Raw genomic sequence first — 14995 nt, 5'->3', positions numbered from 1 at the left:
CTTTGCTTATTGGAGGCTTGAAGTGGTGAAACCTATGTTTAGTCTCTAGAGCAAAGTTTCCGGCATCCCCCTCCCCCCATACTTCTCCTTCAACCCATGCACGGTACTAAGTACCATAGGTTTTGATACCTTTCGTGTTTGGGGTTTTCATAAAAAAAAAAAAAAAAAAAAAAGGACACCATTCTTGTCGAGGTAATCCTGAAGCACATCATTAGCCAAAAGGACTCTAATGATCTTCCTTACCACATAAATCAATTTCCCTGGCCTATAGTTACCCAACTCCTCTGTAGCACTAACTTTGTGGATTTGGGAGACAATAGCACCTCTCCAATCCTAGATGATCTTCACGGAGTAAGAGGATTCTAACATCCTTAACTGTTTAATACAGTCACATGCAGCTTTTTAATCACACACACACACGAGTTGGCTGGTTTTGCATTAGCAACGTCTACCTAATATTTCGTAGGGACACTTTTTTGCCCTTAATACAGTCCATATACGCCTTAGCATGGACTCCACAAGGTGTTGCAGAGTGTCCTATGGTAATGCTATCCATGCGTTGCATAATGTATCGAGTAATGCTGTCAGGTTGATGATCATAGCATCTGATGTCCCTTTTCCATTTGGTCCCAACCATGGTCAATTGGGCTAAATTACATTAATATTTAATACATGTTCCATTTTTATATTAATGAAGTTTTATATACATGCTAATATAAGTTTAACTGAAAATTGTTTTCAATGACTGAAGTTATCTGTATTTAGCGAAATCAAGAAATATGGCTAGGAGGCACTGCTTTCCATCAGCCTTTTTAAATAGGCATTGGTTGCTCTATTGATATTTACATGAATTTACTGTTAATTATCGGAACCACGGCACTTCGAGAGCCAAACAGTCCGTATCTATGCAGTCCCCTTGCAGAGGCGAGGAAAATATAGTACTGAATATTGTCTGCGTGTGTATTTAACTTACCAGCATTGTGCTCACATGCTCCTATTTTCGAATAAAATTGAGTCTGTTCGTGTAATTTTTTTCCCAAACTCAGTTTTATGTCTCATTTGAAACAAACTGAAGGATTCTTCTAGACAGAATGGCAAGAGATAGCGGTTACGAGTACTATCGATAACCAAAGTGGAAATATTAGTTTCAGAGGTGAAATATCTACAATACTTTGTGCCCCACGGCATGTTTTCAAGGCACGGCTGCCTCGAAGGTAAGAACATTTTCAAACAAACTCTATCAACCGAACAGGTTGAACTAATCCCATCAAGGTCATTCGACCATTACGCAATCAGCGTAGATAGGGGTTTTGAATGCGCTCGTGGTTCCCGATAGCACAGGTCGATTCATCAATTACACTCCCTCAGAATTATTCTCTAACATTTCATCTAGTTGTAGTAATTATGAAGCCTTCAATATCTTTTTTTTTTTGATTCCGAGTGCAGTTTTTTTCTTCTTTTTCAATAAAAATGTTGGAAATTCTCCAACGGAAACTCTTCTTATCACCCTCAGGGGACTTACAGAGAAAAAAAAACTTCACTGGAGCCAGAAAACTTAACGTTTGTTACACCTTTGCAGTGCGCGTTGATTACTAGATACCAGCATTGTTCAGAAAACGTAAATATTTCTACTCACTTCCACTTCTAGCCTGTAAGCCGAAAGTGCGAAACACTCACCTAGCGCCTTACTGTTCGCAAAGGCAGATTCCTTGCATCAGCTTTTCCTAGTGAAAATGAAAAGAAAGATGCCATAAGTAATTTAAACCAATTGCTTTATAATACGATCAGAGTTTGAGAAATCGAAATATACTCCAGCGTATGGAATCCAGACTTGCAAAACCAGTTTCAGTGTTATTCGTCGAGAATATGACACTACATTTCAATAGTGCAATATAACATGATTCATATAATTCAGTAATACGTCAAGCAATCGAACACTTTATTCTGCAGAGTAATGTCGAACAGTGTATTACTTCAGTGCATTGCAGTGAAGCTGTGATGTTATATCATGTAAAGGAACACAGAAATAAATAATCTTTATTGCTTACTTAAATAATGCAGTAAGGTAATTGGGATCCAGTTTTAGTCCAAATAAATTTTACATAAATTTGCACATATATATATGAAAGGGAATACATGTGCTAGTCAGAGCAGTTCAGGGATCACAATCAGTTACAGAGGGATCTATTCCATGATGAAGTTCAGTAAATGAGTTCTGATGGATGTTACTTTGGCGATTAACATACACATAACCTAATTTGAATGTTGTGTTCCCTCGTAGGCAGCATAGGTGATATAATCACTGTTCTTCCCACACCGGGTGAAAAGACCAGAGTTCGAATCCTCTCAACAACGCGAGGAATTTTTATCGGCCTATTCATAAGTTGACTAAATTGTTCGATGTCAGGCCAAGGTAGCATGATGTTTTCTACCGGAAACTCGGGTTTTTCGTTTTGAATAAAGCCAAATTCACCACAAAACTCACGGTGTTTACAGACATAATATATATGGCGCAATATTGTTGAAGTCGCTGATGCGCCTAAAATCCTACAATAAGGAAGTTTTATGTAGCAAAAATTAATTTAAATAACATTTAACTATTGTAAATTCGCAAAATTCTTATTAGATATAAAGGGGTTTCGCGAATAGGAGAATAGTTACGAATATTCTGTGAAGACGGGAAACATTTATCTGTTTTTTTCCATAACGTGGCTGATACTTTCGCGCATGGGTTAATATTAGAAAGGTTAAAGGATGCAAGGGATCGGATTTTTTTTTCTGCAGATGCCAAAAAAGAGAAGAAAATAACTATTCACACCTGAATACAATATTCCAAATGAGGTTCCCAATGCTGTCTCACAATTGTCTTATACAGAAAGACTATAACACCCTTGTTTTCACTTGCAGAGGTCGTATAAATCGTAATGACGACACGATATGCCTTTCTGGACATCTGTTTACATTACATGGTAAATTTTATGAAACTATATCATAGCTCCTAAGTCTTTATCGTCTTGAATCACTTGTAGCTTCTCTCTCCCTAGCCTGCAAATATGTAACTCCAAACTTTACCTTTAGAAGCATTCAACGTCAGTTATCATTTTCAGAAATGTTTTTAACCGGTTGTGGAGCAGAACAAGCTGTATTTGTTCGTTAACCATCTTTCCTACCATTAAATCATCATCAAAATTTGACATCTTCCCCTGTACTCTCTCTCTCTCGTTAGTGTCATTAAGGAAGATCAGAAATAGGACTGCTCAACGCTGATCCCTGAGGGATGCCACTTGATACACACCAGTGTAACCTGAAGAATATCCATTTATGATTACTCTCTGTCTGTTATACTTTAGCCAGCCCCATGACCTAACGAAGGATCTTGCCGGTAATTCAAATTTGCCCCAATTCATATAATAGCCTTTCATGGAGAACCGTATCGAAGTCTTTACTGAAATATCAAAGTAAATAATAAATAAAATCGAAATTGTTTCTTGCATCCAGTTGCTTTACGATTTCCTCATAATAATTAACTAGATTAGTCGAAAAGATCTCCCCTTCACGAATCCATTCAGAATACTATTCCTATTGAGGTGGCCCTATACTGTATCCGGACCAAGAATCCATGATCTTATTAATTATCAAAGTCAATCTCATCGGTCTATAATTGCCAATCTTGTCTTTGGCACCTCCTTTGTATATTAGGGAGAGAATATCACCGTTTTTCAGTCCAGTGGGATCGTGGTAGACCCGGTAACATGGCTCTTGTATCAGAACTTCTGTAGTTGATCTAGTTTCTTATAAGGACTTTAAATAATGGTGTTTGAAGTTCTTCGATATATGAACAACAGTTAGTTAAGTATAATAAGGTATGAGATTTAATAAAGAATTTTCTTCATCTCGTACTGAATGTATTTCATGTTTTCACTTCCTTGTTCAATTCATTATTTTCGCTTGCTAATAATCATTCTTTATGGCAGGGGACCTGCAAGTGTCCTGATTGGCGGTCACATCAGAAAATATGAACGTTGTCGTAAGAGAGCAAGGTAAAAATAATATTTTTGTTTATAGAAACATGACTTGGATAATATAATACGAGTTTATACATAATGTAATAAATTACAAGCTTATTTCTTCGCATAAGTAAAAAGGAAAATTTTGAACGTACTTACCACTAATGAAATTGGCGCTTTTTGCCTTTAATAAATAAGCTTGATATTTGGTGATGGAAATTGCCTGAATATGATCGTAAATAAGTCTTTTCTAAGCAATAAGTTAGGAAAATTGATTTTAATTCTTCCTTGTTGAGTAGCTGTTTAGTTCCAGCTAGTGACTTTCGGGCACTGATTAAAATTCTTTAAAAGAAGATGCAAATAGTTGCTTAATGTTTACTGGAGTCTTGGAACCTAGTTTCGAGAACTCCGAAACTCTCCACTTAAAATTTCAACTTGTGTTGCTTACTTTGTTGGATTCAAGTTAATTGTGTGTTAAGCACAAAGGCAGCTATGGCCAATTGCAGAATACAAAAGATGCAATTTAAAAAAGTCGAAAACAGACACACCAAACACAGTGCACGCCACTGAAGAAATAAATATATCAGCAAAAATGGAAAAAACGCAAAATCAAAAATCCCCAAAAATCTTAGATTTAGAGGCAAATGGAAAAAAGTTGATGAAAAGTCCCTTTATATTAACACATTGGTCATAGCTCACCTTGTAAGAAATGTTGATGAAGGTGAGTGCCATCATTTGTGGGTGTAAAAAATGATATTCTTTTAGTTCGCGGATGAAACCGCGATTGACCGAATTTTGTTTGTTTGTTTGTTATTTGGTTTTTAGGAGCATTAGCAACTAGGGCCATATTGCTCCGGGATATGCGGTGGTCATTCCCTGACCTTTCCGCATCCTCCGTATTTGGTGGTGACGGGCTCGAACCCCGGTCTAATCAAGAAGCGTGTGCTACCACTGCTGCTCCTTCCCACCTGGCTACGGAGGCGCCTGATTGACCGAAGGAAACTCAGTATGAAATACAAAACCTAAGGGGCTAACATAATTCGAACAAGTTAGTTAATATATGCAGTGCGTTACTTTTCAGGCGCGTTGGAATTTTATTTCTGAAATTAATTAATTAATTAATTTTTTCTGTAATTAACAGTCGTGAAAAGTAAATAACTAATTATCTTGTTACCATTTAATTACTAATTGATTAACTAATAAATAAAAGCAATTGTTTTCACTTCACTGCACATACCTCCCAACACAATAACATATTTACTCAACATTTGTAATGCTTTGCAATCAGTAGCGCCCGAAATTCAAAGCATATTTTAATCAGTGCACAACAACAAACAATATCCAGTGTTTCAGCTAAAATTTGTGGTATATGGATAAGTCTATGCGATACGTATTAAAAAACGAAATAATAATTTCGGGATTTATATTAGCCCGATTTTAATGAAATTTTAGGATAGTTTGACAAGTCGTTCTAAAAGAGCCCAAATAAAAAAAAATCATGAAAATCTATTCACAGAGGAGCCCAGTTATTTCAGGTGAACAGACGGACAAAGAAGTAATAACTGCCGGATTTTTATAAGCTCGATTTTAATGAAATTTGGGTTGGTTCGATAAATCTTTCTAAAATTGCCAAATAAAAAATAACACGAAAATCCATTCACTTAGAGATGAATTATTACATGCGGACGGACAGACAGATGAGCGTGGGCAAGACAATAGGTGCTTTACGCATATATACTTTACACTCGTATACCTAACACGCTTAAAAGGAGCGAAATGTGCAGAGGGTGTGATGGTCAGAAGGAGGGGGGGGGGGGAAGCAGAGCCAAAACTTCTGTAAGCAAATTAACACACCTCGTCGTTATCAGTAACATTTGCAGATGGGACAATCGACCGATCTGAACATCTAAATTGCCCTCATTCAGAAGTCTCTAACTGTGCTATGGCAGTCCGCGATACTGCAATAGCTCTAAACATTTCTTTTTATCTTTCACAGTCTGCAGATAATGTGCAGTCTGCAGAATTCATTTGATAACTAAAACTCAACGAGTTTTGAGTAATTTTAAAGGAAAAGTTTCAAGGTCAAAGCACTCTTTCGGCGGGGAGCGTGTGTGTGGCACGTTAAACGAAATACGCGGATATTTGTTTTTAGCCGAGTATAAAAAGAAGCGGGACCTTAGCAGATCAGATGAGTACAAGGTTTCTGTGCTCATGAAACTTTGTGGCGTCATGTTGATTCGAACATGGAGAATGAGGATCACTGTCCCTGGATGCTGAATTCTGGACGCTAAAATTCCCGCCAACTTTGATTTGGACATGATCAAGCTTCTAAAATAATAGTTTCATAAGCAATCAACAGAGCTACAGAAAAAAAAAACAGCGTACTTACCTAACGCCATTCGGCACGAACACAATAGAACTATAGCGACAAATGCTGCAAGAGAAAAGAATAATTTAAATAATTTCATCATTTGAAAGATACAAAAAAAGAGAAATTTCTCATCTAAGTATTCCTATTACATTGAAAATAAATTATCCTAACATACATCACTAGCTGCCGTCCAACAGGTACTGCATTATTTATTATCTCCTCTCAGGTAATCTCGAGAGCATTTCCTTCCCATTTAAGATACGTTTCCATACAGGTATCATTATCTTAATGGAGACGTTTCCACACGTTCATCATCAATGTCTGTCCTCAGCTCATTATCAAAGCTTCAACTGAATCTATTCTCAGCCAATTTCCATTTAGAACTCGCAACGAGGCATAATTAGCAGACAAATGCGTTCGTGTTGATATTAAATACACTTCGCATTACCACCGTGTGTCTGCTTCCGTTCATTATTTAATTTCATTTGTTTCTAAGAATACAACATAATCTAGTTCATGCTGCACTTTCAATAAAAATTCCATACATCCCCCCCCCCCGGCTTTCCCAAAACAACTGCCATCGGCGATATAGTCTTTGATGGAATGATTGATTTCAAACCCTAATGGGAGAGGGAGCGGAAATGCTTTTCATCATTACCGCTCCCCCTCTCTTCCTCGAATATAAGTGGTGGAAAAGGCCGGGGTTGAATTACCATCGGGAGAAAAAGGAACTTGGATTTCAGGCGACAATTGCTTGCTTTTATTCTCCTAAAAATCGGGATTTTCATCTCGCAAAGTGACCATCAAATAAACGCTGTATACAGATAGGATATACCGATCCCTCATGGCCCAGTCCCATCTGCCTAGGCACTTGTTCTGAAAAACTTGGCTTAATCTAGACTTCCACTCCGCCCCACCCATTTGTTTCTTTAACTTATTGCTGTTTCTTTCTCCCGTTTTTTTACCTGATCCGTTTTCCTGTATATTTTTATTTCCATTTTTTCACTCTTTCTTCTGTTCACTTCGTATCTTTTTTATTTATCTTACGCTCTGAGGCACAGTATATGTAATTAAAAGATAATACAACTAATGGCAGTGTTCACTGGTTTTCTCTGATACATTAACACAAAGCAATGAGTCATGAAAGTAAGCAGACCAAAACATAATTTCGAGACAGCTGCTTCCACGCACGTGTTTGGCATTGACAGGATTGTATCTACCAAAACGCTGGATGAAAGAAGAGAGTATTAGTGAAGGAAATGGTCTTAAAGCCATTCAATGAAAGCTAATGGATATTAGCATCAAACACAGCTAACAACAGATTGAATTCTACTCTAACCTCTTCTTCGCCCCCAATCGCGGGAGGGTGCATGATTAAAGATGGCTTGAAGGAATAAAATCTTACACAGATCTAGCACATTACGAGACATCCTATTTTAAGGAGACCTTAATAAGTTCCTTCTGGAATATTCATCAGCAGTTGCTTGAATGCCTGTGTAATGATAACCTTTCATTGGTCCTTAGAACCGCGAAATATTTGATAAGAGCTACTGGAATTTGCTTTTCTAACAAACATTAATCATCAAGCGTTGCTCGTCACTTCCACTCATTGACTGGTTTGTGATGGTGGCACTTATGCGCAAAAAGCAATACGAAAACTTGAAGAAAAATCGAAAACTGAATATAGTTTCCTCAATTTAATTGAAGCATTGCCGAGATAGAAATTCGTAGTCTCTCTCTGTCATCACCTTAACTATTTATCAATTATTAATATACTATAAAAACAATAAGCTGGTAATTAGCTTATTGTTTTCATAGCTAAGATACGTCTACTGGTATCAAGTACCACTTCTATCGAAAATTTGCAGCAATGAAAAAATGCTGTTCCAGTTATTAAGTTCGTGGAGTGTTTTGTTCAAAACAATAATGCACCACAGCACATCTATTAGACAATGTTCCAAAGAACAAAAAATATGTAAATGACGCAGAATGAACGATGAAGCTGGTTTCAAAATAAAAATAGCCGGTAATGAAATTAATTAATTAAAGAGGGGCAATTGTGTTCGTTGAGGTCTCATTTCAGTGCACAAGGAGGTGTTAATAAAAGCTAATATTAATGCAAAAAAACACAACAGATACCGTAAATGAAGGAAGTAGGTAATTAACTTAGAATGAACACAATTAAGGAAGGGTATTGGCAGTGATAAAATTAGCTTTCAGCGTAGTTCGTGTTAATATACACGCTGTGCAAAAAAGTTAAGATTCTCTGAAAATTCACTAGATTTTCTTGTTTATCTTCTTCTTTACACTGATAAATACCTCATTTTTAATGAAAACTGATTAGAATGCCTTCATTAGTAGATGTTGCCTTGGTTCTTGAAACAGGCTAATACTTGCAATTCCCAGTGTGGGGAAGATTACGTCAATGGACTTTAATCTTCAGAAGAACGTAGCGATAGAAATGTTCATTTTCCTGCAACTGTCAGGTGATTTTATCCACGTTAAAATATCTGAATAAAGCTGCTTCGAGGATATTCAGGTACACTTTGTGTTCCTCTTTAGATCGAACCAGCGTCCGAACAAAAGGTGACAAGACTGAAATTAGCGAGCCATCTTGCACACACTGGGATGGTAGACAATGCAGTTATGTATAATGGCGCGCCGCTAAAAGGCAATTTCCAGGATGGCTACTTTCCTGAGTGACAATTTTCTGATAAAACAGAATCAATAAATATTCATCAGGTACAGGCAACTTTGTTATGTCTCCATGGTAACAGACACGTCTTGTTTATTAATGAAAAGATAGCGAAGTGGTGAGTGGGTGGAAAAACTACACGATGGGCGTTTGCTACACAGATACAAATCTCTGCACGCTTTTTCGCTTTGAAATAGTGATGTCTAGTAAACAAGTGGAGTAATGGTAATTAACAAGGTTCACGCAACCTTGAGTACCGCGGGATAAAATTACTGCCTTTCATATGAATTAAAATAATAATAATAAACTTATAACTATAATACTAATCCTGGCATTCACCAGCACACATTCTCAAATATCTTTCGATAAATCAAAATTTTCAAAAATAAACTAATGAAATCTGGATAGTATCACAAACTTGATTCCTGGTTGAGATTTCTCGAATGATATATAATTTGTAGATACAGAACTCGAGGCTGATATCGTGAACAAACATATAATCAAGAATGGTTTTTATAATGTATAAGAGACTGAGGAACGCTTATCGCCTTATATAATAATTATCTTTATCATATCTATTAGGATTACTTGCCCCTACAGTACCTGTGATTCCAAACACTATAAAGAAAAGGGAAAGAATACCTCTGATATTTTCACGAATATAAATTTATGTGATGGTGTTTGTCAGGGCCTTCTATTGTAGTTCATTTCTGTACACGATTAGGAAAAATAATTGTATATTTGATTATAGATATTACTATACTCTTATCAAAATTATTGTGACCCTAAGAGAAAAACGGACACCGGTTTAAAGATTAGATTTAAGTACGATATAGGGCAGTATTTGGTATGCAATACAGAACGTAGTCCTTCGTGAAAATTCAACCAATTGCTAATACTTGTTGGCCGAAATATTTTTCCTCTGGAATCCGGTGTCTTAGTACTTTGAATGTTTTCTTATCGTTGAGTGATCTCGATATTGTTGCTTTACCTGCTGAAAAAGGTCATCATACTGTTTTTGTAGGATCAAACATCCGAAAAGCTTTGATTTTCTACAAAATCGCGAGGTTTATGAACCCATTACAGGATTCTCCCATTAAAGTGTTGAAGAGTTTGGAATCCGATGTCAATAAACTTTTGTATTTTTGGTGTCTTGCTAAAAAAAATTACCAAAAATTGTAAGTTGGAAACTCCATGCGATGGTGTGGCAATTCGAAAATACATAAACTAGATATTCCATTACGACCTATTTTAGTCTGTTGTAACGTCCTAACTTTCAAGTTTTTCGCGAAATTATTATCATCTCTTTTTGTAAAAAATCTTATTCTGTTAAGAGTAGTATTGAGTTTCTCCAAGTTTAATATTAAAGACTTTACCATTTCAAAGGACGAGATCAGGGATTATTTTGATGTGGTCTCCCTCTTCACACATATACAAGACATCCTTCCAGGATATGAACACATATATCACAGAAAACATTACTGCTACGAGTTTGCATTTGAGAACAGGCGTGAAAGGGTTGTGAGGGCAAGAACAATAGGACTGTGAAACGGGATCACGAAGCATCTCTTTTGATCTAAGCCACCGTTAGAAAGTAAACAGGAAATTAGTGGACATCCAGTGTTCGCGTCAAAAGAAAACGGCGTCATGGTAACTCAATTTTGAATAAGTTGGCCATATTTAGTAGAGAAAGTGAGAACACGAAAATGAGTGTTTTGGAGGTAACCGGCAAACATGAAAGGGCCATACTGCCTTGTGAAAAAAATAAGCAACTTTTTTCACACGCAAGCACTCTTCACCAGACGGAACACCCTACTGCCAATTGAAATAGGAACAGTTCAAACATCTGATCCGAGACCTCATCTTTCCTAACCTTCCTGGTAAATTGACGTAACCTGGGTAGTATTAAGTGGCCTAGGGCCACCTGAATCGCCACTAGCGACTTACACGCAGCTGTCTTGCTGCGTGTCTTATCTGTCCTCCCCTAGGGAGCTACCCTTTCGCCTGATGGAGCTTATTACTCTATTGATTACGTGGAGGTTGTCTCTGCCTACATCCTCCATTTTTGACGTGGGGCCCTGCGGCCAAATGCCAGAACGCAACAACAGAACCCAACATAATACTACACATTCAACATGAGGATACTTTTCTGGCATTTACAATAGCACAGTTGGTAGGATCGCCGTCCTCCTCACACTGGGTGGAAAATACCTGAGTTGGAATCCCATCGATGATGAAAAGAATTTTTATGGCACTTTTTCACAACGTTGCTGAGTTAGTCGGTCTCAGGCGAGGGAAGCATGTTTTTTTCTTCCACAAAATCGACCCAATCTGACTGCAATTCACAGAAATTTCTAAATTCTAGGGTGTGTAAAGTGGGTGTTAGCAGAACATTTAAAGACACATTTATTTACAAAAAAATTAGAAACCTTTAATGAACATTATATACAGCATTTACATAAAACAAATAATTACATACATGCATATCAATTTCCATATATATGAACCATACTCTTGACACAGTAACTTAAGTAACAGGGTGCTTAATGATTTTGTAATAACTGAGAACAAAGTGGAGGAGAAATTGTTGAAGTTAAACATAAGAAAGGCACCTGGGGTGGATGGGATCTATCCAGTTATATTAAAGGAGGCGGCAAAGGAAGTAAGCAAACCCTTAGCCATAATTATGAGAGCATCCTTGGAATCAGGGGAGGTCCCCACGGACTAGAGATGTGCAAATGTGTCCCCAATTCACAAAGGGGGATCGAAGGATGACACGAGTAATTACAGACCTGTTAGTTTAACTTCTGTTCCTGGTAAAATAATGGAGTCACTGGTTAAAGTTGCATTGCAGGATCATCTAGACAAGACTGCACAAATAATTCAGACACAGCATGGGTTTGTTAAGGGAAAGTCGTGTCTCACAAATTTGATAGGATATTATGATGTGGTTACAAAGGAACTGGATGCAAAAAATAATTTTGATATCATATACTTGGATTTCAAGAAAGCTTTTGAAACTGTTGCGCATGGAAGACTACTGCGCAGATTGGAGCAGAATGGTATTAAGGGTAAGTTGCTACAGTGGATAAAAGGGTGGTTCAGTGGAAGAAGACAGAGGGTGGTAATCAATGGGTGCTGCTCTTCTTGGACTAATGTTATTAGTGGAGTCCCACAGGGTTCGGTGTTGGGTCCACTGTTGTTTTGTATATTTATCAATGATATTGATGAAGGTATATCAGGCTTAGTATCGAAGTTTCCAGATGATACAAAGGTTGGCAGGGTTAGTAATGGCAGTGTGTTACTGCAACAGGATCTAGAAAATTTGGGCAGATGGGCTGAGAAGTGGCAACTGAAGTTTAACATTGAAAAATGCAAAGTACTGCATATGGGTAGAAGTAACCCCAGAGAAATGTACCAACTGTGTGGTACAACACTTAAGAAAGTAGAAAATGAAAAAGACCTGGGAGTAATTGTGCAGTCAGATATGAAGTTTTCTGAGCAATGCAGAGAAGCTGCCAGGGCAGGTCATGGGGTGTTGTCAATGATATATACAGGAATTTTGTTAGCAGGGAAAAGGTGATTGTCCCTCTGTATAAGGCAATGGTCAGGCCACGCCTTGAGTACTGCGTGCAGGTCTGGAGGCCTCATTTTAGGAAGGATGTAGATTTGCTTGAGCGTGTACAGAGAAGGGCAACAAGATTGGTGAGGGGAATGAAGGGATCCTCTTACCAGGAGAGGCTTAAGTTCTGCAAATTGCAGCAGCTGGAGACTAGGCACCTGCGAGGTGATCTGATTGAGGTGTATAAGGCCTTAAATGGGTTGAGCACGCTGAATTCTGATGGGATTCTTCCACTTGTTCAGATTACGAACCTAAGGGGGCATAAATTGAAATTGAGGAAGAATAGATGTGCGGAAATTTGCCTTTAGCCAGCGGGTGGTTAAATGCTGGAATAAACTTCCATCTGTCGTTGTGAAAGTTGATAGGTTAAATAAATTTAAGGAGGAACTGGACAAATATTTAGAGGGGATTGTTTTGTAATTTTTTTTTTTTTTTTTTTTGCTGATGCTGCATAAGCTCATACGCTTGCTTTCTTGCATCACATGCCACTACTAACTACTATTACCAATTTTTATCACTTACATCAGTAAAACTCATTTCAACTCTTATTACCCTTTTTGTATATTTGTTTGTAGCCTTTACCACATGAAATGTATTACCTCTTACCTCAATAACATTCACTATAGATCACCCATTCGACCTTAATTACTCTCTGGTTATCATATTAGTCATCCTCTTTACCACCTTTACGTTATTTCATTATCATTAACATTCATAACAAATTGTCTCAACCTTAGTAACTAACTTGCCTAATATAACAGGAATGTTCTTTTTTTAAAAGGAACTATCTCTCAATTGCTTACAGAGCTAGATTATTAGTCCTTGAGTTCCGGATTCGAGAAAAAAAAAAACAGGAACAGACTCTTGTTCCGGAATGGCCGCTACTTCCAATTTCCTTCCGTTCAGGCTTTCTTCCATTTCTTGGGCACTCTGCTTTTCTTAGTGGCGGATGGGCTTTCTTCAATTTCTTGGGCACACTGCCTTCCGATGCCGGACCAGGCTTTCTTTCTCTTCTTGGCTCACATATCTGCACAACTGGCCATTTCTCAATGGGCTCTCTTTTTCTTCTTGGCTCACTTATCTGCACAACTAGCCATTATCACTGCCTTCTGATGCCAGATCAGGCTTTCTTTCTCTTCTTGGTTCACTTATCTGCACAACTTTCAACGCACATGTTCCCACTCATCCATATCTCCAAGAAACCATCATCACTTTCAGTCCGCAGTTACCCGCGTCCTCACTACCCATTTCTCTCACGTTTTTTCTTTTTCTTCTTCATCTTGCTACCACGAGATGTGAACTCTGACCACAAAAAAAATCTACTCCCACTTCAACCCGCAAACTCACAACCTTTTCGACCACAGAGAAGAATGGACACTTACTCAAATTACTCCCCCCCCCCGAAATTTACGCCTCCACCAAGGACTCCAACCAATCCCCATTCTGTTTATTTTTTTCATTCCTTCCTATTTGCTAAAACATCTCACCCCAGCTATCTCCCTAGCGCCCAAACGAACCCTTCTCTAGAAATTTTTTTTTTCACACGGTAGTATGGCCCTTTCATGTTTGCTGGTAACCTCCAAAACACTCATTTTCGTGTTCATATTTTCTCTGCTAAATATGGCCAACTTATCCAAAATTCTGTCGCCCTGATGCCGTTTTCTTTTGACGCGAACACTGGACATCCAGTTTTCGCGTCAAAAGAAAACGAACATTGGACGTCCACTAATCTCCTGTTTACTTTCTAACGGTGGCTTAGAAAGTAAACAGGAATCCCGTTTCGTGGTCCTATTGTTCTTTCCCTCAGCAACCCTTTCATGCCTGTTCTCAAATGGCATCCCCTTCTCTAGTGCTGTCCCTGTTTGCTCTCTATATTACTCGAAATTACTTGTTTCCATTTAGCCGCTATTTAACATATTCCTATATAACTTTCCATTTCTAAATCCAGTGTTTTTCCAACTTTTATTACATTCAACCTAAATATTCAATCTTAATATTTACTATCTTTAACTTAATACTTGTTTTCGATCGCCCTTCATGGATTTATTTTAGCAAAACAAATATTTTAATTTTATTTGTAAGATCTACATCTTACAGACGCTACAAGATTTCTAAATGTGTCTTGTGGTATCTGCTACCAACACATAACCAGTAGATCATTTAACTCCTGTAAGGTCCGTGGTTGAGACGCTGCAGATCGGAGTTGCTGTTCCAACACAAACCACAGATGCACGATGGGATTGATGTCTGCGGAATTTGGAGGCCAGGGCAATACCTGGAATCTTCCTCATGTTCCGCGA

The 14995-nt window shown here is 37.8% G+C and overlaps 1 protein-coding gene across 2 annotated transcripts in view; it reads right to left on the bottom strand.

Annotated features, from left to right (window-relative positions):
* LOC150082854 (uncharacterized) overlaps positions 1-14995 on the bottom strand; it is a 614617-nt gene that overhangs the window by 198566 nt on the left and 401056 nt on the right. For both annotated transcript variants that reach the window (XM_090377632.1, XM_090377631.1), the window contains exon 3: positions 6397-6441. In XM_090377632.1, the coding sequence (XP_090233758.1) occupies positions 6397-6441 (45 nt within the window). The remainder of the gene's footprint in view (positions 1-6396; positions 6442-14995) is intronic.

The sequence above is a fragment of the Mastigoproctus giganteus genome, chromosome 7 (assembly GCF_048544385.1).
Source record: "Mastigoproctus giganteus isolate SK-2022 chromosome 7, ASM4854438v1, whole genome shotgun sequence".
Taxonomy (NCBI): domain Eukaryota; kingdom Metazoa; phylum Arthropoda; class Arachnida; order Uropygi; family Thelyphonidae; genus Mastigoproctus; species Mastigoproctus giganteus.
This window is presented reverse-complemented; position numbering and strand designations above follow the sequence as displayed.